Source organism: Puccinia triticina, chromosome 11A (assembly GCF_026914185.1).
Source record: "Puccinia triticina chromosome 11A, complete sequence".
Taxonomy (NCBI): domain Eukaryota; kingdom Fungi; phylum Basidiomycota; class Pucciniomycetes; order Pucciniales; family Pucciniaceae; genus Puccinia; species Puccinia triticina.
Genome location: NC_070568.1, coordinates 3612887 through 3640514, shown reverse-complemented (window position 1 = coordinate 3640514; position 27628 = coordinate 3612887). Strand labels below are relative to the sequence as shown.

General features: G+C 46.3%; 6 protein-coding genes across 6 annotated transcripts; all 6 read right to left on the bottom strand.

Annotated features, from left to right (window-relative positions):
- Nucleotides 1-76: 76 nt before the first annotated feature.
- PtA15_11A350 (uncharacterized protein) lies at nt 77-375 on the bottom strand (the record flags this gene model as incomplete). Its single annotated transcript, XM_053161250.1, has 2 exons — nt 77-151; nt 271-375. 2 exons carry the CDS (start codon nt 373-375, stop codon nt 77-79), a joined length of 180 nt encoding a protein of 59 aa, XP_053025215.1.
- A 5817-nt stretch (nt 376-6192) lies between these two features.
- Nucleotides 6193-7151, bottom strand: PtA15_11A349 (uncharacterized protein; the record flags this gene model as incomplete). The annotated part of the gene is made up of 2 exons (XM_053161248.1): nt 6193-6980; nt 7058-7151. 2 exons carry the CDS (start codon nt 7149-7151, stop codon nt 6193-6195), a joined length of 882 nt encoding a protein of 293 aa, XP_053025214.1.
- A 718-nt stretch (nt 7152-7869) lies between these two features.
- On the bottom strand, nt 7870-8903 carry PtA15_11A348 (uncharacterized protein; the record flags this gene model as incomplete). Its single annotated transcript, XM_053161247.1, has 4 exons — nt 7870-8469; nt 8540-8578; nt 8715-8756; nt 8844-8903. 4 exons carry the CDS (start codon nt 8901-8903, stop codon nt 7870-7872), a joined length of 741 nt encoding a protein of 246 aa, XP_053025213.1.
- Nucleotides 8904-18042: 9139 nt separating this feature from the next.
- PtA15_11A347 (uncharacterized protein) lies at nt 18043-19446 on the bottom strand (the record flags this gene model as incomplete). The annotated part of the gene is made up of 2 exons (XM_053161246.1): nt 18043-18095; nt 18213-19446. 2 exons carry the CDS (start codon nt 19444-19446, stop codon nt 18043-18045), a joined length of 1287 nt encoding a protein of 428 aa, XP_053025212.1.
- A 2369-nt stretch (nt 19447-21815) lies between these two features.
- On the bottom strand, nt 21816-22328 carry PtA15_11A346 (uncharacterized protein; the record flags this gene model as incomplete). Its single annotated transcript, XM_053161245.1, has 2 exons — nt 21816-22232; nt 22305-22328. 2 exons carry the CDS (start codon nt 22326-22328, stop codon nt 21816-21818), a joined length of 441 nt encoding a protein of 146 aa, XP_053025211.1.
- A 1186-nt stretch (nt 22329-23514) lies between these two features.
- Nucleotides 23515-27221, bottom strand: PtA15_11A345 (uncharacterized protein; the record flags this gene model as incomplete). Its single annotated transcript, XM_053161244.1, has 5 exons — nt 23515-24021; nt 24096-24850; nt 24922-25984; nt 26073-27078; nt 27154-27221. The coding sequence occupies 5 exons, from the start codon at nt 27219-27221 to the stop codon at nt 23515-23517; spliced, it is 3399 nt and encodes a 1132-aa protein (XP_053025210.1).
- Between the last annotated feature and the right edge of the window lie 407 nt (nt 27222-27628).

Here is a 27628-nt window from a genome sequence, read left to right as displayed (position 1 = left end):
TGAACAATTTGTTTGCCGGTTTGGGGGACAAATAGCAGACCAGGGTGTAGAGCTTAGAATTGATTTTTGTCGTTAGTCAGACCAGGCGGGCTTGCTGCCAGGACGGCCCGGTGAGTTGATAGTGGTTGGCATGTTCGTTGAACAGGCTCTCCTGCACACGCGATTACGTCGCGGATGAAGTTGAACAATTTGTTCGCCGGTTTGGGGGACAAATAGCAGACCAGGGTGTAGAGCTTAGAATTGATTTTTGTTGTTAGTGGTCTGACAGACCAGGCGGGCTTGCTGCCAGGAAGGCCCGGTGAGTTGGTAGTGGTTGGCATGTTCGTTGAACAGGCTCTCCTGCACAGCAATGAAGCCCAAGGGGGGTGGTTCCATGGGGTCGACGACAATTGAGCGACTATGGTCATTAATCAACTTGTTGAGCTGTGGCAGTTTGGCGTGCGCTAAAAGCTGCTGTTAAAGCTGATGGTGTTGTTAAGCCAGGAACAACAGAGAACGGCGGTGAAAGCGCGGCGGATAAAAAATGTGGTGCCTTTGTGTTGGTGAGCGCCAAGAAGACTTATGGTTGCAATAAACATGAACCAGAATGATCATGCAAGTCGGGTGACACACGCGACAGTGCAAAGTACTAACCAACCAGCACAGGTGTTGCATTGCCAAACATCCGGGTTAGTTCTAGCCTAACACAATCCCCTCGTTCCAGGGGCCGGGGGACCGGCGCGCCGGGGGCGCCTCGCGAAGAGCCTCTTTCAGAGGCTCGCTCCGCGAGAGGCGCCCGGCGGTGTTTCACCCGCCTCCCTCTGAAACGAGGGGCTTGTGTTAAGCTAGGGGTTAGTTTGACCCGTGGGCTGATTTGGCGGACAAGGCCCTTGGAAAAATGGGGCGTGGCGGTGGCAGTGGCATTGTTGTCATAGGAATGTGTAAATTGCTGGCAGGGCGTGATCAAGATGGATGATTGAGGTTACCTGGCTAGCAGATTTTGGACGACCTATAAAGGATAGGTTTCTGGGTCTGGTTTATCCCCAGGGCGTGCTCTGCCGCTGTAATTCCACACTGCCAGCATAATTAGCTGGGTTAAGGTTATCCCAGTTAAACTGGGATGAACTCAACCAATTTAAACTTGGTTGATCTCAACTGATGAAATATAAATCCAAGGCCCCCCCCCTTTGGATTTATATTTCATTGGTCAAGATCAACCCATTTTAAATCAGTTGAGTGCATCCCAGTTAAACTGGGATGACTTCATCCCAGCCAAACATGCTGGCAGTGCCAGCGTGCGGTTTGTCCTCAACCCCCTCCGCTGTTGCAAGTGCACAGTCTGAGGGGCTGAAGAGTGGGCCCCCCACGGGTCTGCAGCCTTTGCTGCGGGCCGGGGGCCTTCACGTCAATCACTTTTGACTCGTGCGCTTGACACGGGCTAGGTGTTGAGCCTGTGGGCATGGCTTTTGTTGGATTTTTGTCCTCCTGGACTCTCCTCTTTTTTGCCTTCTGCCTTCATTCCCTCCCTAGTCACCTCACTGGACTCCATTAGCCTCAATCTGCTCACTCCTTATGCTCAAACACATCTTATGATATAGTTGTACTTTGTGGTCATGATTGCCTTCCGTACTTGCCTTGTGACCTTGTCCCTGCCGAGATTAGATTGTCAATCTTTCCCTTGCTCCTTATTCTCTGATGCGCGCGCGCTCTGCTTGTGACAGATTTGTGATACCTTTGAGAGTTCCATATCGTTCTATTCATTTTCATTTAATATTCATTATGCTATCTCCCACAAGTTGATCCATGTATGTAGTCTACATAAACATAGCCTACCACATGCAATCAACCCCATCGGTTCTACCTCTCGTTTTTCCGCGCCTCCAAATCCGAGCCGATCCGGTGAGCTATTAAATCCTCACTGTCCCTTCTCGAGCCCTAAGGCTCATCTCAGTGCTCTTTGTGTTACGGTCTTCTGTTGAAATCCCTTCAGCTTTGCCAATGTTGGAAGGCTGTTTGAGTTTTTCTGGTCCATAAAACCAGATTTTTCTTGTGTGAAATCACCTTTTTTTTGCATCCTGGTTTTTGGAGTGGGAAAACTCCACCTGTTTTATTTTAGCTTTTGTTGATGGGGAAATCCTTGATTTTTTTTTCTTCAATTTTGTATAATTGTAAGGGGGAACCCTTGATCTTAATTTTTTTAATTGTTGCAAAACTGTGTCTTTAATAAACTTGGATAAATGTAACAAGGGAGGATTTACAGCTGAAGTGGTGAGTCGGTGGGTGCCAAGTGGGGGAGTGCAAAAAGACAAGGATGGATTGGAGAGTTACAGCCTCAGGGTAAAGCACAACTTGGTTGCTCTGTAAGTCGGTGGCTTGGAGTGAACGTGTGTATGCAAATTTGGTGTGCACTCTAGTTTGTATTGGAGTGCACAGTGGTCCGCTCCATTTTGGAAACAGACCAGTTGGAGTGCTTGGGTGGTTACTCCATCACTTGTGGAGTGCACTTTCAGTCATTCCAACTGTGAGTAGCTTTTGGAGTGAAGCCCATTTCACTCCAACCTTTTTGGTGTGACACATCCCCTACTCCTAAACTATTGGAGTGGTCAGAGGTTCCCACATTTTTTGGTGTGCGCGTAGTAAATTCTTGGCGTGCCTAAATCCCAACCCATAAATAAATGTCAATTTCAAAACATGAAGAGAGTGGCTTTGGTTCTCAGGGTCAGGTCTTTGCCCATGGGCATTTGATTTAGGACTTTATCAAGTGCAAGATGTATCAAATTTGTTTGCACAAGCAATTACAAAAATATTCATTGCGGGCTGCAAAGCCGCCCCTGGACTTTGGTTGGAACTTATTGGGCAGGAGGAAGACACATTTTGCGAGACTATGGGACTTGGTTGGAATCCATGCACGCGCTCCAAGCAATGAATACAGACAACGACTGGCAAAAAGTTTGGACTTGTGAGTTGATGGTCAGTCATGGGACGCCTGGCAATGAACGTGACAAGGGATATGAATTTTCATACCAGAATGGGAACAGGCCGGCCAAGTCAAGGCCAAAAGATCCATCCGTAGAAGCAACACCGCAAGAGCTATGCTTTGCTACAAAAAGTGGTACTTTTGCATAGCAAGGCAAAACCCCGCTACTCTAGATTGAAAGTAGTATTAGCGCTAGCGGAAAACAGCTATTTAGAGCAGTAGAAAAGCACCAGCACTGCTACTTCAAATTTGAACCACGTGTAGGGAAGCGGGATTTTTTTCAATTTTGCTAAAGTTTAGCGTAGCGGCCAAATTTGGGCTTTTTAGCGCAAGAAGCGTAGCAAATTGGGTTTCTTTTGTGCCAAAAGCGTAGCAGGCGAGTCCACTTTTCTGTGTAAAATGCCACAAATCTAATCAATCATCAATCCTCCATCACTTTATGATGTTGAGGATTGAAATTTGAATGACGCTACAGTAGCGCAGCAAAATCAATCAAGTAGTGATTTTTCCGCTACTGTAGTGAGAAGTGTAGCGGAATGCCCCTGCTTGTTGCTGAAAATAGCTTGTTATCTTTCTGTGTTTTTTCCCTTTAGAAAAATAGCGGAAATTGTAGTGCCTAGCCTGCTACTGAGAGTGTAGCAAAGCAAGGTCAAAATTGCTCCACGCAGCGTAGCTCTTGTGGTGTTGGTAGAGGCATTGTGTAATACACGTTTCCATCTCCATCTTGCTTGGAATTGGGGCCCTCTTATCAGCAGGTTTTCCTACAGCGGACCTGGACCGGCATTGGATGTGCCACCCAACACAAAAACAAAAAAACAAGAAATTCTTTTGTTTCAGATTCAGAAGAACAGTACATAGACAAAGCCAAGCAGGAAAAGAAAAAGAAAAAAAAGAAAAAAAACCAATCAAAGAAGAAAATTGTACAATTAAGGTGTTCAAAGTTGAAATCATAAAATTTTCAATACATAAAATCATAAAATCATAAAACTTTCAAGTGATGATTTCATATGTACCAACAAAGGGTAGTTATGTTACGTTGCCTTATCCACGCAATTTTGGTAACGTAACTACCCCCGTTATCCGGGCCCCCCTGTTACTTTACTAGTATCGGGGTCATTTCATGCCCTGCGCGTAACGTAACAAGCCTCATTTTTGAGGCCCATTATTGCGTTAACCCGGGGATAACGCAATGAAGGACCATTTAAGGCTTTTTTGCCTCATTTTTTGCCTGTTCTCTCCGCGCGCCCAGATACAGCAACAAGCATAAAAAAAATGGCTTAGGCCCCGTTTGGCTGCCATGTTATACGTCATAAATGATCAAATTTATGACGCGCGACCCCCGGGGGTTTCCAAGGCTTGGTGGCAGCGGGGGGCGAACTTTGGGTTGCGGCGTCATAAATTCAACAATTTATGACGTATAACGCGGCAGCCAAACGGGGCCTTAATGTGGTGTGATAATGTAATTGCACCACCGTTATGCGTAACGCGTAGATAACGACAAAAATTCTGTTAAGTTACCGTTATCTATGTGTTACGCGTAGCGTAACTACCCTTTGTTGTATGTACCATTCTAGAAATGTTGCTGTAAATTGAATGTTTGGGTGGTACATATTTTTTCAGCTCAGAATTGCATGATTTTATGGTGTTATGATTTCATGCAAGTCAACTTTGAACACCCTAAATGAGTGAGTGTGTTTTGAGCTATATATGTAGGCAAAAGGAACAAAAGGCTAAACTTGTCAATCAAATTTAATTGGAACAGATAACAGCACAAGACTCCTACACCATTTGGCCAAAGCTCCATAAGCTGGTCAATAGGAATAGCAACAAAGAAGATATCCCAATCAATACTCAAGGACCAAGCATAGATCAAAGACAATACGCAGGGCAGCTCAAGTTGCAATCGGATTATCTTTCTGGCACTGCAACTTACACCGACCGCGAATTCCGGAGAAGATTTAGAATCACAAAAACCATCTTCAGCAGGATCAGTAACGACTTGGTTAATCATGATAATTATTTTTTGCAGAAACTGGTGCGTCTTTTGATGGTATTTACAAAAAAAAAATCTGGATTTGAACTGAAATTTCTTTGAACAGGACTGCTGTGGTGTTTTGGGTCTCAGTACCAAACAGAAAGTAACGGCTGCTTTGCGGATTCTTGCTTACAGAGTTGCTTCAGATGCGACAGATGAATATTCTCGCCTTGCCAATACAACTAGTCGCAATACACTGCACCTCTTCACACAAGGAATTGTTGAGCTTTACAAAGAAGAGTTTCTCAGATTGCCAAACGTGTCCAATCTCTGGAAGATTCTTTACAATAACACCAAGCGAGGTTTTCCTGGATGCATCGGAAGTCTTGATTGTACTCACTGGGCCTGGAAGAACTGTCCTGTTTCTCTAGCAGGACAATACAAGGGGAAAGAAAAATATTCAACCGTTGTTCTTGAAGCAGTCGCCACTCAAGACACACAAATATGGCATGCGTTTTTTGGATCACCGGGCTCTTTGAATGATCTGAACATCCTCAACCAATCTCCGCTGTTTGAAGATACCCTTTACAAGCGTGGTCCTCAGGTTGAGCTCACCATTAATAACAACCAATATCACTATGGTTATTACCTTGCCAATGGAATCTATCCTAATTGGCCAACTATGATGAAATCCAAGTCAAGCAGCATCAATCCAGAATCCAAGGCATATACAAAAGCGCAAGAATCCACCCAAAAAGATTTTGAACAAGCTTTTGGCGCACTCAAAGAAAGATTTAAAATATTGGAAGTCCCCGCCCGTAGTTTTACTAAGCTTAGACTGAACAATATCATGTTATGTTGTAGCATTCTGCACAATATGATCATAGATGAACGTGCAGAACTGTTTGAACTCCCAAATTGCCTACCATACAACACCCGAGTGATTCCCCCGATCCCCAACCAGCCAACACTTGACTCCACCAAGATCTCATTCAGACAAATGGACATGCATTCAGAGTTCCATTATACGTATCTCTTACAAGACCTTGTAGATGTGCAATATTGACGATACCGCGCTCAACATCAGATTGGTGATATTAGTGATAGCAGTAGTGATGATGACAGCAATAGTGACTAGCCATTTCAAAATTTGTTTTGCTTTTTTCATTTCCAGAGAAAAAATGAAATACAACATGGTTTTTTTGACAAACTAAGTATGTGAGAATGAAAAAACTGGAGTAAAAATGGGGGGAAATGTGTATTAAGCAAGCTCCCCAAGTAGTGGATCCAAGGGCAAAGTGTCTTCATCATTGGCGCTGTTATGGTCTTTGCTTTCCAATTTGCTGTCTTCACCCTTGGATTGGGATGCAGATTGGGAATCGGACTGATCATTGCTCGAGGTTATCACATTTAAAGCGGCTTCTGATTGCTGCTGTTTCTTCCGCTCCTTTTCTTGCATCTCGTCCATTATTGCTTTCTTTTTGGTCATGAAGTACTCCTTCGCGTAGGGGTCCATAAGAGTAGAGAGATCCTTATCCATAATTGACATGTTCATTTGTTCCAACTTCAACTCGGCCTCTAGTTTAGATATCTTATTCGTTTTCTCTTGTAGTTTATTTGCTTTCTTGAATTGGGCGCTTTGCTTTGCCCCTTCAGCCGCATTCTTCTCCATAATCTTGAGTTTTTTCTTGGATAAGCGGTCGTCAGCGGCTTTTTGTTTAGCTTGTTTGATACCCACAGGTTGGGGTGCCATCTCATTAAGACTCAAAGGGGGATCCTCAGCATTGTCAGATGCCGCTGTTTGAGTGTTTGTGTGGGCTTCAGAAGAAGGTGCAGGGGTTGTTGACGGTGCACTCTTTTTGGTACTGCTAGGAAAGGAGGCATCCCTCCACTTCTCGTGGTATTGGAGAACGGCCCAAGCTGTATCGTAGGTTTGTGAGTCTTGTTGTAGAATGCTTTTTTGGCTTGTTTCAAAATGTCCGCTTTGGTCGTTCCTGAGGGTGGGTTTTTCTTTATCTTGTTGTAACAACTGGAAAACTTGACGGTACCCTTTTGGAGGAGATCCCACCTAAACCAATGCTTTAGTTTGTGCAGCAAAATATGATAGATATGAGCTAGCCACGTACCTGTTTGAAAGTGTTGTTTTTGGTCTAGCGCTGTCACTACCGGTGGTGTGCGTGCGTTTGTGGAAGCTCCTTGTGATTCAGACCCAAAACTCATCCTTTTTCTGAAAATTGTTTAAGATTGTGTCTTTTGATATCTCAATCCAGCAGCGCGCCAAGATCTTGTCCTCAGAAGGCAAAAAGTTTGGATGTCGTCCCATCATAGGATGCGTGATTGATCTTGCTGGCATGTGGATTTACTTGGCCTACGCAGGTGTCTCTATCTCTCCTTTCTTTTCCCCAAAATGCTCGGGGAGGTTAACCTTGCAATTTCCAGGCTAAGTATTGCATATTCAAAATGCCCTAGCCTGAGGCTTGATTTCAGGCTAAGGCTCGCTAAATTTAGCGGGCTCTAGCCAGAAATCAAGCCTGGGGCTTGTTAGCCGGGGGTTAGCCCAGACCAATGCGAGTGCTGGCCGGGTTAAGTTGCCCAAAATTGTCAACTTAACCCGACAAATGTGAATGCTCTTAGTTAGAAACCTGTAATAATAGCCAGAGCTAACAGTGGTCTACACTCCATGGTCCAATTGTGGACAGCAATCAGAGGAACCCTTCAGAGTTCTTTTTCTGTTATGTTTCTTTTATTATCTCTCAGTAGAGAGTGGCCAAACTGCTGCTCTTGGGTATTACTGAATCACTTGTTCACTATTCCAGTTGAAGTGTGGCAGAGATATGATGGAGGAAGAGATTCTTGATCCTTGCCTGGGTTTTTTGTCGCGAGGAGGGGTGTGAGGAGGCCGGTTCATTTTGTCAACGGTGCTTTTTGATCCTTTGGTTTATTTGTTGCAAGGAGGGGAGGGAGGACGCCGGTTCAGTTCGTCAATGATTCTTTTGAAGTCGCTCCTCAATTCTGGCTGCTTGTGAATTTTTATCAGGGCTTCCTCGAGGGTGTTGTAAACCTTGGTGGGGAGTGTGTAATGAACCTCCACTTCTATTGGTTTCTTGTCCAATTCACACAAGAGGCGTTGTATAGGGGCATACGTATCGGTGGGCTGAATGATGTGCTCTGTCTTGCTGGCAGGTCCGCTGTTGAATATGACATTGACACGTACGGTCACAGGTACTGGTAAAGGGTTCATGACCCATATACCGTGTCTGTTTTTGTCCTCGGGCTTCAGATCCACCGAAACTTTAGTGGTGAATGTGAAGGGCCCACGTCGGTGTTCCTTGATTTCATCAAGTGGTGTCGTCCAGATGTGATCAAAAAGTTTGGTATTTGCGGTCTTGGGCGTTGAGCAGGGTGTTTGATCCTTGATGTGACCCACCGTCAGCCGGATGTAATCGAAAAGTTTGTTATTTTCGGTCTCAGACTCGAGCATAGCAGACGCCGGAGACCAGCACGAAAAGTGAGAGGAGACGGATGAACGAGTCGCAGGCTTTCATCTGGTGTGGCAGCAGACATTGTCAGGGGGACCGGCCTTCATGTAGAAGTGTAAGACTACTCACTTTTGAATTCGTGAAAGTTGCGCTATGACTTGGAGTGTCCTAGAAGGGGTCGAGGCAAACGAGAATGATCGGATGCAGATGCGACTGGCAGGGCGAGATAGCTTATAAGCGGCTGGGGCAGGAGGAAGACGTATTTCGCGGGACTATGGGACTTGGTTGAAACCCATGCACGCACTCCAAGCAATGAATACAGACGACGACTGGCGAAATGTTTCGACTGGTGATTTGGTGGTGTGGTCAGTACATCAAGAAACGGCGCCTGGCATTGGCAATGAAATGTGACAAGCGGTATGAAGTTTCATACCAAGATGGGAACAGGCCGGCCAACTCCAGACCAAAAGATCCATCCGATACGCGTTTCCATCGCCGTCTCGGCTGGAATCGGGGCCCTCTTGTCGGCAGGTTTTCCGACTATTCGTGATCATATTACCCGTGGTGCTTGTAGCTCGGACCGCTTGAGGTACATATATCCGTTCCCAGTACCGGTTCGGCCGCGGGCGAGCGCGAGAAACAGGTGCAGAAGTCATCTACCTTAGCTATTTCCCTCCCAGGGCGGAGTGGCAAAGACTTGTCGGATTGCACCGACTGGAGGGAGGCGCACGAGCTTAACACAGCCTCTCTGGAGGAGAGCTCCGCAGGCTCTCTGTCTCACAGAGACAGGGGCGCCTGCCTGCCAACTCAGACGGCAGGGACTTACTATGCAAGCTCGGGTGTTGTAGGGTCCCTGCGGGACGGCGTCCCCTCTCCATTTGGAGAGGGACTGACTTGTGAGAAGCCGTTGTGAATGAGTTGCCCGGTCCGGGTCCATCATTTTGTCTGCGGCAGCAAGCAACGCACCCATGCTTCACCAGTCCAACCCTTGCTAGTCTCATCCGCCGCCGCCAGCGCATGGTCAACGGCGCTCGTGTGTCCGTTTGCTGGACTATGTATGTTCCCCAAGGCTTTGGCAGCCTGGGCTTCGTGACTATGTATGTCCGTAAGTAAAAGCAATTGGACCGCTGCTATTTTTGGGATGTTGGCCGGCAGGAGCAGTTGATAATCGGACCCGGCTCGGCCACGGTGGGACAGATATCATGGAAGTTGGTGGGTGCCCACGATGGTGGTGCGGCGCAAGGCTTGGCGCCAGACCGCTTGCTTCCCCATGCCTCGCTGGAGTCCAAGCTCTGCAGAAGCAGGCACCAGAGCCCAGAAACATGTATGCAGACGCGCCTTCTTGGAAAAGGATTGTCTATTCATGGAGGGTTGCGGACCCCTGAGACGGCGGCGAGTAGGCTGTGTTTGGATGTATGCGCCCCAGTCGCACACTCCGGACACTGCTCGGCCGACCCACGCCGAAGCAGCCGCAGATTATAACCAGCAACCGCCACCCCCCACACCCACCTGCCATCCGCCATGGCCTCCCCTCGCCGTCTTTGAAAATGTCCAGCCCCAGCTTGGCAGAGGCTTGGACTGCTGGAGCGTCTTCTACCCCGCCTCCGGCCACATGTCGCCCGTTTGTCTATCATCTTTTCTTGGATCATGTACATAAAAAAAACTAATGTTGATCATCTTTCCGACTTCGCTGGCATCAAGGACTTGTTGAATCTTGGCCAAGGGTTCATGAAGTAAGCAACTTTCTATGGCTGGTTGGGCTCCCTCACCAAGTCTTGTGATTGACTGTTTGTTTTTAAGCAGCAGCCGCCGAGAGTTCCCTGGATAAGAATCCAAGCCGGGAGCCGAACGTGCTGACTGGGGCCATCCCGATCGCTCGTTCTGCGCCTAGATTTTCTATACAGGCTTAGGAAAAAAAAAATCCCTTTGTCCTGAAAATTACGACTTTGATTGTGTAAATTGAGATCTGGAAGGCTCCCATTCTTAAGCACTGGGATGCCGGTGATAGAGACGCAAAAGAGAGTGAGGAAAAAAAGGGATCACCGGCACCGCAGGAAGGAGTCTTTGAGAGAAGAGAGAAAACACACTACAAGCATCTACATATAACTAAAGGAATACCCTCTGGGGGCCAAACAAACCTATACAGTTATCTGTCATGTGAGTAACGCCAGCGTCAATATCCTGTATAAACATCTGTCATGCAAGTAACGCCGGCGTTGGTATGCATGTAACGCCGGCGTCAATACAGGACCCTGGAAACCCCCGATAAATGAGCGGCATGAAAATGTATGAATTTTTGCATTTTTTTGCAAAATGGTACACATGAAAATGGTATGAATTGGCTTTGAAACCCAAAAGGGTACGCATGAAACACCAAATAAATGTATGAATTTTCAATGGAATTCAGGTAAGTTGGCCAAAACCCGCAAATCCCCGCTTAAAATTGGGGGTTTTGGGACCCCTGGTTGGATTTAAGCTCAAGCGTACGCATGAAAATGTATGAATCAGCCAAATAAACCCATTCCCCGGTGCCCCCCGATGTATGAATTTAGGCAAAATTCAGGAATTTACATGCCACCCATTTATAGGGGGTTTCCAGGGTCCTGTCAATACCCTTTTTGTATTGAGGAGTTGGCTATTCAATAAGGTCCAAAGCGTTCAAGCAGGTTTGGGTGAGACATCTCCATTCCAGCTCAAAGCAGACTGCTTGAACGGACTCCCCAGCTCCATCTCTTTGAATCCGTGCAAGCAGTCTGCTGGAACAGACTGGGTGAAGCCCCTGAGTTTGTAATCCCTGTAACTGATTCCGTTCAACGGATCTGCTTGAACGGACTCGCTTACGGATGTGCCACCCTGTCCATTCAAGCATGCCTGTAACCAAGTCCGTTCCAGTCCATGCAGTCTGCTGGAAAACACCCATACAGATGCATCACCCAGTCCGTTCAAGCAGATTTCTTGGGCAGGAATCCATACCTGATTGACCTCCATAGGTAATCAACATGAATGACCAATTGCATAACAAATCTGCTTCATTGGACTCAGCTAGACACCAACAACCGAGTCTGTTGAAGCAATCTGCTTCATCCATCTTGGTTACACATCTATAAACTTGATAAAATGCCTGATTTTGACTTTCTGCACCTTCAACAGAACATGTTATAACCACCCAATGTCCTTTTACTTCCCCCAACAAATTCACTCATCAGGCACCATCCATAGCCTTTGATGAGTATACTGTCCCCCTCATCACACCACAACTAACTTCCCCATTCTGATTCTCAAATCCTTCACTTTTTCATTGAAAAAATGCAAAAGTCCAATGAACAATTGAGAAGAGTTTATGCCACAGAATAGATCTATTGCCGAACAGCTAGCTAGATTCAGAGAGAGGCAATGATCTGCAGAGAAAGGCAATGATCTGGGTGCTGAAGCTAAAAATATGCTCACAGGATATTTAGCAAGGAATCTAATAGATCCTGATGCCAGGCATCTCAAATATGCTGAATTCCCCCAGTACTACACATGGCACCCCAGCAGCAAAGAATGGAAACCAAGGCAGAAGGGGTTATGGATTGGAAGAATGATGGTGTTTGAAATTGCATAAGACTTTTTTACATAAAATCATAAACTGCAATTTTGGCTGGGAGATGTCACTTTAAGTTTTATGCACGCTGACATCTCCCAGCCAAAATGAGCTTTATGATTTTATGTAAACCTTAACATATGCAATTTTGAACACCATAAATGTATGTGGTTTATCCTTCTAATCCAGAAACCAGATACCATTATTACTCAATCATGTCACTGGTGCCACCTCATTTGAGAATTTCTGTACATTTCAGGGAAAAATTTATAACAGTTTTTGTTTAGCTGCTTTGGCCCGGGGTATATTGGAAAATGATCATTATTTGGAAGCCAAAATGGCTGAAGAAAATGAAACAATGGTGTCATCAAATTTGAGAAAGTTATCTACATATAACTAAAGAAATTGCCAAACAAACCTGTACATTTACACCACGGGCGCACCAGAACGTCATCTGGAGGTATGAGCTGCTGTTGTTCTGACGGTTCGTCTGCCCGCGGCGACAACCGTTGGAGATTGGTACACATGTATGTTTGGGTAAATGTTGGGCCAACCAAGCCGTTGGCTGGGCGTTGGAGGTAATCCCCAGAGCGGGTGCAAAATGTGCCCGGGTCACCCCGTCACCGCGGGAGGCCTGGTGGCCCGGGCCGACACCTGCTGTCGGCCCGATTGGCAGGCACCGGTGCGCATGTTCCGGCCAGTGGCTTGGCTGCAAGCAGTGCCGATGCCACTGGACGAGTGTAGTGAGCTTAGCCAGCTGCCTTGCTCCAGGGCTACATGTACTGGGGGCAGCCGACCCCAGTTCAAGCCTTGTTGCTGGCAAAAGCAAATTTGCCAACAGCCGTTGGCAATTCACGGCTCAATCTGTTGGGTCTTTGGTTTCAAAGCAACCGGTTGACCAACGGTCTGACCACCGTGGAGCCACCTACAGGGGTTTCTCACCAGTTTGCCAACGCCTGAGGGGTTGGTGAGACGGTCGAAGAGCTCGGCCGCGGGACCAACGGTCCCAATTCGAGAAAGTGCACCCGTGGTGTATCTGTCATGCAAGTAAAGCTGGCGTTGATGCCTGTTGAGGCCTCCCCAATTGTATTGCTCCAGTCATTTCAATCATCAGCTTGAACAGACTGGGTGAGAAATCAATAAAACCCAGTCCGTTCAAGCAATCTGCTTAAACAGACATCTTGGGGGGGGGGGGGGGGGGGAGGGAGTCCTCCACTTGATGGCCAGTACGTAACAGCCATTGGGTGGAGGACTTCCAAGACGCTTCACACCTTTACTGTGTCCATTTTGTCAGACTCTTCTGCACCAAACAGTCTCAGTTTACCAAGTCTGTTCAACCAGAGGTCTTTCACCAAATCCCTTCAACAATGCTTGAACGGACTTGGTAATGTTCAGACTTGGTAAATGTTCAGTCTTTCACCAAAATTTCTTTCATTGATTCTGTTCAGTGCACAGTTACCAAGTCCTATGAAAAGAAAGTGTGACATTGAATCCATTCAACAAACAAATTTGCTCATTCTGCGGACTTGGTATTGGAGTCTGTTCAATGATTCTACTGCCTTGAATGGACTTTGTCACTGACTTGGTTCAACCAGAATTCTGACACTAAGTCCGTTCAATCTGACTTATTGAGTGGAATTGGTGTTTAAATTTTGTTATAAATACCCGGACCCTGCTTTACACACATCAAACCACAACACCAATCTTCTATTTTCACCTGTGTGTAGCTTGATAATCACCTGTCTTGAAAAGTGATTCTGCAAATTGTCCTCCTTATTTACACATCCAAACCGCTATCATCAGTCACCTCCCATCTACATATAACTAAAAAAAATGGCCTCTGGGGCCAAACAAACCAGTACAAATACCTTTCATGCAAGTAAAGCCGGTGTTGGTATGCAAGTAACGCCGGCGTCAATACTTGTTTGTATTAACTGCGTCCGTTCAATGCAGAGTCTGTTCCCTCTGAATTGACTCTGCTTGAACGGACTCCTGGTGCAACTCTCTGAAAGTATTTGGTAAGAGAGTTTGCTCTTTTACTTGAACAGACCAGCAACTCCATTGAAGCAGACTCCAGAGTCATGTTTTCAAGTCTGTTCAAGCAGACTCATCAAGCGGACTTGGTGATCAAATTTCACCGAGTCTGCTCAGCCATATTGCTTGAATGGACTCTTATCACACATCAATAATCAAGCCCGTTCAAGCAGATTGCTCAAACGGACTCTTACAGACACCATTTCCGTTCAAGCAATTTTGAACTGATAATTGATCTGCATGAATTCAGCAATCATAACACCTACATAATTCCCCTCATCATATATGCTTGACAATCCCATCATCATCAACTTTCACACTCTCTTCATTCTCAACAATCCCATTATCATCAATTCTTGCCCTCCCATCATTAACAGCAATATTCACATTCCCATTTTCTTTTTCTCTGTGGCAGGAGCACCAACATTTATATTTATCAGCCTCAAGATTTTCCTCATACTCAACAATCAAATAATCCAATTCATGAGTGGTCTTCATCCCCAAATTTCCATCAACAATGACAACAGACCCCCGCATACACAGTATCATCAAAATCATGAATCTCCTGACAATTTCAATTGTCAAAAAATCATGAATCATCTTACAATTTCAATCCTCAACCACAAAACCAATCTGAACACAGCTCACACAAATCTCCATCCCAGCATGGAAATAAAAATCATGGCAACCACACCTCCAGGTTTTCTATTTTGAACTTGCTCAACTCCCAGAGTGCCTCACCAAGAAATATGCAGGGTCCATTTCAAACTTATGAATATTCTTCAGATCTATCCCCTGTGCAAATACCCCCAAACTGGAATGGCCCACCTGAAATTGATTTGGGCCTTATTCAGGAACAAATTGATTCAAGTTTATCTCAAGAGCAGGATTTTTAAATGATCCTCCTGCTGACAATTTGGTTGAACATGATTTCACAGGTAACAAATCCTTCGGAAATATTCCAAGAATCATGTAAACAGACCAAATGCATGGTGTTGGACTGAGCCTCCTGGGTTCAGGCCAGAAACTTTGAGGGCAGTGAGATTTTGTGTGAAGTGTCAAGCCATAATCTTCACAGGATAAACAACCTAACTTTGCTGCCGCCAAGGCAGGATCACTTTATAAAAACCACCTCCACCCCCTGAATTGCTTCAGATCTTCAAAATTACATATCAACCCAATATACCTGAGGGAAATCAACTCATTCTATCCATCCGCTTGATGAATAGAAACTTCAAATTTACATCTCTTGGAGTCAATGCCTCAACCAGAGATGCACTCAACAATCAAGGTGAAGGTATCCATACATTCAAGGTGAAGGGTACAATTCACCATAACATTGGAAGTTTGCTTCCACTTTCACAGGAATTCCCCAAATCCTTACAGCTGGACATATATGACACAGAAAATGAGTTTGAAAACCACAGAGTTCATGATCAAGATCTACTTCCAGGACTTATGCAAAGAATCTAAACAATCCTTGACCATTAATATCCTCTCATGCAACAGTTTGAATTTTTTCCATCTGAAATAAATTCAAATCACTCAATAAGGCCTACTGATAATGCTACAAATGTGGATCAAAGAGTTTACAAACTCCCAACAGGTGACCAAATTGCTTAATAATAATGCTCAGGAAACTTGATTGGACAATCAACGGTGGGCCAGCTACGCTAACCGTAGCGTTAGTGTGGCGTAGCGTAGCGGAATTCCGCTAAATTTTAGCGTAGCGTTAGCGGAATTGCGCCTTTCTGCGCTAACGCTACACGCAAAGGGTGCACAGCTAATTTAGCTGTTAGCGTAGCGTTAGCGCAGATGCGCGCAATTGCGCTAACGCTACACACGCAGGGCGCAAAAGAGCGCGCGCTACAGTGCGCCACAGTGCTTTTAGCTGAAAAAAAGGCCTTTTTTTCCGCTAAAAGCGCTGTAGCGCAGCGTAGCGTAGCGTAGTGACTGTAGCGGCGCGCTAACACTAACAAACATTTGGCGCGCTGTTAGCGCCGCTGAAACGTAGCGCAGCGTAGCGGCGCTAACAGCGTGCTAACGCTACTCAAAATGGGCGGGCGCTTTTTGCTGCTACGCTAACGCTAAGTGGCCCTGTAGCGTAGTGTAGCGTAGCGGCCCACCATTGGGACAATGGGACTTTGTAATGGAACCAGGTTGGGCCCAAATGTAATTTACACAAGAGTTGTATCAGGTAATAGAGTTAATGATTCTGTGCCCATCCCTCAGAGTCACATTCCTTTCATATCTGACCCAGATAAGTCTGAAGCTGTCTGGACTACCTTTCAAGCTCATACACGAGAAATTTCCTGTCAATCTGACCTCCTCCCTCACAATCAGTAAATCTCAAGGTCAAAAAATTGGTAATTTTGGTATTGTACTTCATGAACCTGTGTTTTGCATTGTCAAGAAGCAAGTCAAGCCAAACTACTAAGGTAGTGATTCCACAGCCTGAAAGTGGCCAGCCTTCATAATAAACTTCAAAAATCGTTTAAAAGGAATTTCTCTCACATTAGCAGAGTTTTTGAGTATCTCTCATCACCATTTTTCCAAATGTTTACTTTTTCAGGAACAACTTGTGTCTTTTCCCAAAACAAAATGCCCTTTTTCACCCGGTTTTCACTTGAAATGTTGTTTTTCAACCTATTTTTCAGTTGAAATTTGGTTTCTCCTTTGATTGAATGCATAGTCACCCTGAAATTGCATCATCAAAGGTTTGAAAATTTTATGTCATTTCCTTTGCTCTGTCCCATTGCCTTTTGGGCCCTTCACATCCTGTGACTTTCACACCCCCAGTAACCCCAAATTTGGGGGCTATGCCCTTGCTGTGATTTACAAACCCCTATGACTCTAACACCCCCTGGAACCCCGAATTTGGGGGCTTCCCCTTGTATAACATGCAAGTTGAAGTATGCCAATGATGAAATGTAACACCATACCACAACACCCATGAGACTTGACGGGAAGTCATCCACTGTCCGGGATTCACCAAACAGGACACCCGCGAGTAAAAATCCAGACAGTTTTCTGTATATGTATAGTACAAGGCTACCCAAGCCACAGCACCACCAAATGTGGATGGAACAGATAAGCTAAACCTGCACTACAAGAAAGATTTGCTCAACTTCTAGCAATTGAAATGCGGGTTACTGCTGTTCTAGCTTTATTGCTCCACCCAAACACACATAAATGTTTTCTGCGCAGTGACTGTGCATTGAAGCTTGGTCAACAGTGAGCCTTGATAAAGGCTTCTGTAATACATCAAGCTTGCTTGGAGTTTTTGCATGTCAACTGCTTGCAGTTGCTTGAATTAATCTTGCAGAGCTGGTGGGATCCACTGAGGAGCCTTGTGGATTCCATTGTTCAAGGTGTTGTTGTGAGTTGTGGTCCCAACCATCCCATTGGTATCACAAGGAGTCCTTGGGGACTCAACGGACAGCCAAAGGTTCAAATTCTCAGGATATCACGAAGTGGCCCCCTGATCTACTTGACGGTGTCCACAATGGTGTGTGGACAAACAGCTGGTCCGACCTCGCACACAGTTTCACCGTGGAATCCTTGTGGATTCCAAGTGATGCTCACGTTGAAATACTCCACGGGTGTAGAGGCTCATAACAGATGCTCATGAATTCGAGGTCAAACTGAACTCAAAATCTTCCACAAAAACTGGGTGCGGCTTTGACTCACAACATGGTTCTTTGCAAAGCCTACTGCAAATCCATCTTGAAACAGGCAGAGTCAATTCTTTTAGTACACTACAAGCCAACAGACAAACTACGGATGTATTTTAATGGACTTTGTCTCAAAACAAAGGCTTGCTGATCGTTTTAGACATTGAGGAAGGACATAGAGAAGTATGTAGACAACACGGGCAACATTTTGCGCTTCCCTCTTGCACTATAGAGGAGCTCAACATTGATATTCAAGAACTCTTGGAACATAAAACCAGCGCATTGCGGATTGACTTAAGAGCTTTGCTTGGAGTACATAATCAGAAGGGGGTAGAGGATTCTCAAAATCTAAGTCCTGTTTGGAAAGCGGAGGAAAGATCGGAATTCAGGCGGTCTACAGAAAAGACAGGTCAAGAAATCAATAACCTACTGCACTAGCTTCCATTCTAATTCCAATACCTTGTTGGATCTTTTTTATTTATTTTTGACTTGAAGACGCTGGGAAACTAACCATCTTCTCTCAAATTTATATCGCCATGGTAGGTACAAACACATTCCACACGCCGATCCCTGCAGGCCTCTTCGTAGTATTGTCTCGGTGGTGGGAAGTGCGAAGTGAAGTGGAATTCGAGTTGCTGTATATGGAGCTTTTCCCAAGGGATCTCGAGGAAAGCTGGCCTCTTTTTGTGAAACGGAAAAGAGTTGAACGAGAGAACTCGTAGCGCAGCGGACGAAAACATGTTGTTCTTCAAGAAGTCCCGGAAATTCCTGTCCCAATCGTGAAGCCGGAAAAGTCGTAATTTTGGAAAGTTCCAGGTGACGATGGGTTCTATGATCCTTACGTCGTTTATGATGAGTTCTTCCAGCTGCTCTCTGAGACATTCAAAAAGTGGACGGAGGAGTTGGCCGTCATAACCGGCACCGCCGATTGAAAGCGTCTTGAGATTCGGTAGCCTCGCCGCCAAACTCACAATACCATTTTGGTTAAGGTTCCCCTCCACTTTCACGTCAAGCTTCAAAGTTGTAATTCCCGACAAATGATGGTCGCCCAGGCTAGAGCCCAGCGTCATCGGTGAACAAACTGGGCGGAAATCGGTAAAGTCCACGAACACGACCCGCGGATGAGTGGCTCTGAGCAAAGAACTGAGACATTCGGAATCGAGTGGGAGACCCCTGGGAAGTTGAGCCCTGTCGACGGCCACGCCTCTCAATTTTGTTCCTTTGGTGAAGTTTATGCCAAGTTTCAGAGACTGCAAATTTGGAATGTCTCGTATGCGTTCGATCGTAGCAATTGGAAGCGTGAAGAAATTTACAACTTCGATGTCAAGTGCGCAGATCGTCTCGGAGAATCGGTCAAGCAAAGCATCTAGATTCCTAAACTCCGTCTTCATATCTGTGTACAAGCGAGGCAGAGGTCCCCAAGTCCAGAGTTCGGAGACCTTTAGATAACAGCACCTGGGTAGGACCGGGTTCGGTCGTTCATCGAGTTGGCTGATGAATGCATCCGACTGAGCGGAATTGTGGAACCATAGCATGTGGTAGAGGTGACGTTCGTATAGCCACTTAGCCCATTGTCGACATACGAATCTCAAGCTAGCTACTTTTCGCATGTTGGTCACAATTGTTTGATTCCATTCTTCACGCTCGGGTTCAGTAGACGGGGGAATAGAAGGTATTTCCGTTTTTATAAGGTGATTCAGGATAACATCTAAGATATCATCTGAGAGCGCCGAGATGTGTGTCATTCCTCTAGTGTGTGCGAACTAAGTGGAAGGTGGATCGAAGCTGGAGAATGAGATCGGCCTAACAGGAAATCACAGGTGATTGATGGGAGGCGAGAATAAAATTTGTGGCAGTATTGCTATAAATAATGTATTTATTTGTTTCATCGTCATGTCCCCAGTCTCTCGATGGGTTACGCCTGCTCCAGATGTATGGTGCGAACAACTTGAGCTTACGTAATTTTTCTCCTCAGCTCATTCCGCCAACCTCTGCCAACATATAAAATTTACATCTCAAGGCATTCCAAATCAAAGGGCCAAAGATTTGCGCTGGACCCTCGGCTAACCACATTCATATGGATAAGATGTGTTCTGATTCGAGAGGATGTAAAAGGCCAGCAGTTCAAAGGATCTGCGGCGATCAAAGGAAAATGCCCGGAAATGACCTCAATATAGCTGACAAGGACAACGCGTTCCTAATGTTTGGTATGTATGTCCGAAAAGCCTCAGGATCCTATTATTCACCAAAACTACCGGCCTTTCTATCAACGTCGTGACACGCGGTTCCAGTGAGTGAGTACTATATATATATATGTTGCCTGCTTTTAAAGTATTGTAATTTGGTCACTCTGACCAACCGTTTGTCAATCTTCGCCAATTTGAGGAAGTACGGAATTCATTTGCTGTGTTGAGCAAGCGCAAAAATACGTGCAACACTCTCAATCCTACCGCGCTTCCTAACCCCACTCCCCAACCAACGCCAAGACCCCATCAAATTCTCAACCCGCGGTGGCAGTCAATATAGCCAACTCAAATGTGAAATGTGTTTAATGCACCTATATTTTGAAGTGCTTGCGCAAGACATCCATTATAAATCGAATCAATTTCCGATCTGCTGTGATATGCTTTTGAAATTCTCTTCAAGAAAAGATCATTCATACAGGTCGTCGAACTGCCTTCCTTTTCACAGCCGTTGATGTGGTATGCTCAGAGTCACAAACAAAGGCACGTGGTTCTGTGACAAGGAAATTGAATTGGGAGTTTGGTATGTATGTTGGGACCGTGCTTTGAAGTCTTTGCAATCAATATTCCCTGCATGACATGTGGGCAAGCAAAACAGAGCTTTTGGCACAATTTGGCACGAGCGCAAGTAAATCTCTTTGTGGAAAAAGTCCTGTTTACATATTGTGATTTGAATAATGCTTGGACCAAAGGAAAAATTTTGCGGCATAAAGTTATGCGCTTGAGCTGCTGTGCAGAAGTTTGTGCCGAAGATATTGCCACACAGCCTCAGGGCCTCAGGATTGTGACGTCATCGATCCAGCGATGGCGATATCCTGAGGCTGTGGTTGAGACTGGTTGAGAGGCCGATCCATCCCACCCATCCCATCATCCGCCCGGCCGTTCATCAAGATCCCATCCCGGTTCCATCAACAATTCCGACAGTGCCTCCACCAAGCCATCAGCCAATTTTACCTCAGATTAGCATGATTTGCCTATTGTAAGCTTGAATCCTTCCTACCCACAAGAAACTTGTATTTTACTACAACTGCCTTGGTTGAATATGTATTCTCATTCTGCAATGATACAAGCAGCATTTGTACCAACTCAAAGGGCCAAGCAGCCCACCTTTCTTGAACTCAGCCAAGTTGAAGAACCTGATCATTTCCTTTACACATTGGATTCCATTCCTCTACCAACTGAGTAAACAAACATCTTACTTTCAGTGGCATGTGTTTGAGTGATCTTTTGAAGGTTGGCTAAACCAGAAGGATACATTTTGAAGCCGGCAATCTTATATTGTTTGGTTTGATACAAAAATTTGTTTGCTGGGTTTAAAAAAGGGAAGGAACTCGGGTATTTTGTATTTGTATTATTTTACATGGCGGGAAGGCCGAGGGACATGGCATAGAGAGAGGAAAGAAGGAAGAGCAACCAATGGTGGCTGTGGCTCTTCTTCTTCATGGCATCCTCGAGTAAGCTGCCCATGATAGCGCCACCAATAGTACCGCTTCTTTCCGAGCAGTCCTCCAGCAGCTCCTCCGGCCAACGCGCCCATCACTCTGCGGTCGCACATTTGGCCCGATGCTCCTTGTCCAGGCTTCTTGCGTGGCCTAGCACGGACAGCGGGGTTGTTGTCGGCTTTGTGGAGGGGTCCGTCCGAGTCCCACGGCGCGCCGCCGACCCTTTGCGAAGGCGGCGGGCAACGGGCCTTCTTCCGTTTGTTGGGCTTCTGGGGCGTCTTCGGCTTGTCTCTGCCTGTCGGCCGGGCACCAGGTGCGGGCTTGAAATGAGGCTTGGTGGGGCTTCTGGTTGTGGCTTCGAAGCCGTCGTCCGAGGATGATGATGAGGGGGAGGAGGAGAAAGAGGAGTGGGAGGGGGAGAGGAGGGCGTCAGGGGCGAGGCGTCCGCGGCGAGCTTGACGAGCGTCCACAGTGCGCACCTGCGCTTCTTGATCGCCAGACAGCCGTCACAGACCTCAATGAGCTGGTTGCAGTAGTCCTGGATGTCACCGAGGAACCGGCCGAGCTGGGCGGCGCAGGCCTCGAGACAGCCAAGCTGGTCGGCTGGGCTGAGGGTCTCCTCGGCCCCAAGGCTACAGGCCGGGTCGTAGCCAAGCTGCGCTCATGATGCAGACTGCCGGTGGGCTGGGGCGAGCGTTGGCGATCACGGGGAGCGTGATCGGCGAGGGAGTGGCGAACAGGCCTTGATGGTCTCCAGGTTCTGAGCGAAGACCTGGTAATGCAGCTAGCCATTGTCCTCTTTATGCGGAGGCGCTTGCGACGAGTGTTGTTGTACTGATTCTGGGGCTGCGAGTAGTTGTAGTGAGCAATGGCTGGAGGTTGGTAGGACTAGTTGGATTGGCCACTAAGGAAGCAAACGTTTTGAATAATCATCAGCATCATTTCTTGTCGGATTTGATCATCGACCAGCCTTTGTTAGATGTTTTCAATTTCGGGTAAAAGATCTTGAAACTTGTACTGCGATCGATCATCTGGGGCCAAAAGAATGAGAGAAATCAGTTATGCATCTGTTTAATTGGAAAAGGAATTGAAACTTAGTCAGTCTTACGGTCAATTCAGCCGGTGGTGGACCCATGCCGCATATTCGGTAGCTAGGAGTTCCGAGGCAGAAGAGGAACCGGGAGGTGGCTTCTTCCTGCCAAGCAGATCGAGTCCAATAGCCGACAATCCAAAGTATAGAAACAAAAAAAAGGCTTTCTAAGCTATTCGGATAGGAATTTTGGCGGCCTGGGCCTGGCTACGATGGCCGAGGCCAAGATTGTCAACTGGGGGGGGGGCGAGGCCGAGAGAAGCCGAAATGATCATGAAAAACTTGATTTCACGACATGAGGCAAAAACAAAAGAGCAGAAAAAAAGTGATCATGCAACACCATGATTCTGCACAGCAGACTCAATTTTGAGTCCAAGCTTTTTACAAATCACAATAATCCGTGTAGAATTCAAGCAGATTAGTTTTCTGAAAATGTTGAAATGAAAGCGGAGAAGGAGGTGTGCCCAGTTTTTTTGAGTGATTGTTGGGTTTTAAACCCGAACCAGCATAATTTCCAAAATCAGACCCAAATTGCTTTACTGATGACATTTCATTTGTTCTGCAGCTCCTGCAGAACCAAATTTAATCCGTGTGACACAGTATTAAAAAAAGGCATAGATTGATACATTATATATATGACTGATGCTTTGCATTCACATTGAATTGTTAAAGCCATGGAAAGAAAGAGCTTGAGATCATGTGACAAACAGAAAACGCTTCTGCAATGTGATTAAATCATTAGGTAGATGGTATATTGGAAACTTAACTGATTCAAATAACAGGAAAATGATACAACGAGGATTTTGAATGAATACAGATTATTTATCTCGACTTTGACGAAAAACGTATAAACAGGGAGTACATTGTTATCGATATGATAACTGACGAATGTTGGCCGATCTTAAGTCATCTGGTTCACTTTCTGGAGCAAAGATGAGACGTTAAAAGTCGTTGGACCGAATAGAGGTGGTAAAGGTGGTTCAAGCCAGAAACAATGGATGCCGTCCAGGAGCATGGGAGGATGTGGAGAATAACTTGTCACCGAGATCTGCTTTGAAGGAGACTAGTAAGCCTTTGACGTGCATGTGTCTGCGAGCGTGCTGGTGAGGGGCTTGGTACAGGATGGGGGACGTTCTTGTGGTTCTCTTCGTGTGGGGTCGGTCCATCGTTCACGAAATCATTCAGCTCATCAGCCTTTGAAGCCCCATAAACCGAGTCGCCTCCCACGCTTGTTACGGCAGAGATAATTGAGCGACGCTGATCGTCTTCACCGAGATTAGCTAGGCTACTGTGCCGAAAGTAGGCTGAGCCCAAGTCCATGGGGAGGCTCTGACGGTGCGCATGTCTGAGATGGGGCCTTTGTCTACGCAGTATCAGGTCTTGATCGTCATGAGGCCTATTGGACAATATGGGGCGGTAGAATTCATCCTCTCCCGTTGTTTGCTTCGTTTTCCCGTCATGAACGTCCAAGAATACTGATTGGAAGCAAGCTTCACAAGCTCGAGCAAGCTGATCGCCTTGCTCTTGGTTCCTGATCACAAAGAGCTAGCGAGGAAATGGACAAAAAAAAAATCAGCTTTTGCGAGCACACCAAGTTCAATGATGCAACCGGGGCTTACCCTGGATGAGCAACTAGAGCAAAACACTCCACCGCATAACCTACAGTGATGTCTCCTCTTAAGAACGCTAAACCACATCTGACATTTCCCCATACATCTATTAACATGGTTATCAGGAACCCATACAGGTGCGCAATAATTCTCCGCGACATATTTCATTCCGAATGGTTTCCTCGAAGCTTCGAGGTCTTCGTTATGCTGGCTTCGCGGTTGATTGGGAGGCTTTGGTTCGAGTGAGACAGTGGGTTCAGCCGGGTTACTGGTATTCTCGGCTAACGATCCAGCGTGGGCTTCTTGAATGCCTTCAAGAATTTGGGTCATTTGGTTGGTAAGAGGCGGGATGCTCAGGTTGACCAAAGGTTTCCAATTGAAGACGGATGATTTCGAAGGAGTAGAATGTAACCTCGCCCGAGGTGAGAGGAGGTTAGTGAACATCGAGCTTTTCACGGGCGATCTGTAATTTGAGAGCGCAGGAAAAGATAATGTTGAAGGTTTATTCCTTGACTTCTGAGGAGTTCTTTCGGCCAGCTTGTCACTGTGTGCTGAATGGGAATCGTCTTCGGTGGAAGCAAGTGAAAGCCATGAGTATCCCCGAGAAGGTTGGCCTTCGATAATAAAACCGAGTTTGTTTGGATGTGAATTTTTATCGCGATCGCCAAATTCCTCCTTGATGAATAATGTCCTTCTACTATCAAGTAATTCGCTCTTGGTTTCCCTCAAAGTGCTGATCCAGTCCTCCTTTTCTATAGCATTTTCTGTAGCGGATGGCGTAGAACGAAAATTAATTGACACATTCTTCTTTGATGACAGAGGAGTAATAACTTACTGGCATAAACGACGAAGCTTTTCGCTGAAGATATGATTTGAAACCCGGTAGAATATTCACTCTTCCGCCCTCCAACTGTACCAACAGTAGTCACATCATGCAAGTTCATCTTGCAGCAAAAGATTAAGCGAGGCGAGTTGTCGTCTCCATGCGTGAATGGCAAGAGAAAATTTGTCGAGATGTGCTTTATCGTCAATGCATTCACGGGGCCGATTGGGAGACTACCGGCACTGGCGGTGTTTTTGAAGGATGTCCCCAGCTGCCCCAGCCACTTTTCCACAGATTCTACGTTCCCGTTCTTAAGGATGCCACAGTAGATTAGAGAGTCGTTGAAAAGGAAGAAGACTCGGTCTTGCAAGTCTCCCTTCCGGCCAATCTTCTTAAGTTGGCCAATCTTGACCAATTTACGACTGGGAATGACTAGCGGGAACTCGAGTCCTTCCATAGCACGTTGGATGGTGAGAATGATTTTCGTTGCAGCTTGCTCGTTCATTCCGATTTCTAGCCGCCGTGCAACACATCCAACCATTGTCTGGGCCGACAAAAGATGGCGATAGTCCGGATCAGTTTCTTCGGAATACTTGATTAGTTCTTTGATCAAAAGTTCGTAGCGAGGCACCCGTTGAATGATGCCGAGGAGCATGTGCGCTAGTCCCAAGCCATTATCAACGCCGCGTCGGCGACAATCTTCCAGGAGATTGAAAAATGCTGGACTCGGCCCACGTTTAGCCGAATGAAGATGAAGGGTAGACTGAGAAACAGAGAAGTTACTAGTGAACGTGGTATACAATTTGAAAAATGGTAAAAATTCCATTAAAGTCTCCCCGATTTTCAGCCTCTTAACCGCGGAGCTTTCAGCTTTGGGGAAGCGTAGTGTTTGTCTTTCTTGCGAACTGCTTGACGCCGTGGTTAGGAGAGGGGAATGCGTGGGTACAGGTGGATCGAATAATTTGTGATTTTGTCCTAGCTTTTCCAGGCTGGCCAAAAACTGACCGGAGAGACCAAGGATAGCGGCGAAGTTTGAGAAAATGTCCACTGTGGTTTTCTTGGATAAAATTATTCTCTAAGATGTGAAAAACAAAGCGTTCCGCGCGGATCAATTTTCCATCGGCAACCACTGTGACCTGATAAAGATCAGATGGGCTTCTTACCTGGTAGTCAGTTGACTTGTGGGAAGCTTGTATGGGTACAATATAATTGGATTGGATTTTGTTAAGCAGTTCGAAGTATCGCCTCTCGGTTTCAATCAATTCCTTGACAATCTGCCGCTGTTTTTTCAAGTTCTTTTGATAGAGAGCTTCGCCATTCGGGAAGGGTGGAAAATTCAATGAATTTGGCGAGTCGTTCGACCTTTGAAACGTGTCAGATGAGGAATGCGCATTTAACTGGCGATCCAAGTGGCTTACTCCGGCGACTTCTGGCCTGGTCGTTTTGAGTGGATACTTCACATTGGTTTTAAAAGGCAAGTTTACGTTTCGAGCTTTCAGTTCGCGCTGGGCCCTGAGGCCGGGTGGTCTAGAGCTCCGTGAGGATTTAGTCCGACTGGGAAATACAGGCTGGACCATGGTTGAGGTGGACTGATGTGAAAGTGGTATGAGATTTTCGGTGTCGTTCTTCTCGTATAACCTTGCGCTGTCGTTCGAGCTACAGCTTCCGTAGCTGTCCGAACTTTGAGCTATTGATCCCTCGCCATAAGCTGAGATGCTAACAGTTGGCCTTGGGTTGGTTTTCTGAGGATGAGCTGGCCGGTCAGTTGAATGGTCTGGAGAGAACGGGCGCCTTGAGGTATAGTCTTTCATGGAGTTGTTGTCCAGGGGCTCGAATGCATTGCTAGCAACACCGTAGACCGCGACGCTCATTCTCTTCAAAGTCTGGCCATAAGACGGGCCTGACCGGCCCAAATCGATTCCAAGTAGCGGAAGTGATATTCTACGATCCAACGGCGTCCGGTTCAATCTGCTTGGTGTGTCGTTCATTGGATCTGTAGCAGGCGTTCCGGATTCACGGAGTGTCGATGCAGTAACCGGAAAGTGGGATCGAGAGGGAGCATTTTCAATTGGTGAAACATCAACATTTTCTGATTCCAGAGCAAGGAGATTAGTAGCTTCGGAGGGGAACTCTATCCCAACGCTGGGAGCTGGGCATGAAGGTGAGGGACTGCGCGGAAGGTAGCAAAGATAAAATCAGTATCAAAAAGGAAGACGCGTAAAGGATGGGACTCTGAGACTTCACTTGGAATTACAATTGGGTGAGGTTGCAAGATCCTCAGAGCATGTCCGACGCACCGAAAGCGAAGGCATAGGAGATCAAAGGGTCCCAATCGTCGAATTCGTGTTTCGCAGATAATTAATAATGTAATTTGGTGGTCGAATTCAATATTACCGCAAGCTAGGAAGCTGAGGATGTCTCCAGAAAGTCTCGGGGTTATTGGCAGGGAAGTGTGCTGAATGTCGAAGGTCTGGACTTGGAAAAGAGGGGAAGAGAAGGATGGTGCGTTGGGGGACGAAAAGATCTGCCCAGTGCATATCTTGGCCTTTCTTTGCTGGGCTGCCCCGTCATTTGCAGAATAGCAGCTCTAGCGCGGTCAGTCCAGCCGCGAACTTAATGCACGCTGCTCGCTTCGGCGGAGGGGCGTGCAGCCTGACGCGACGCGACCCCCCGAAGGAGCGAGCCAAGCCTTCTCGGTGAGAGCCCGGTTCACAGCCCT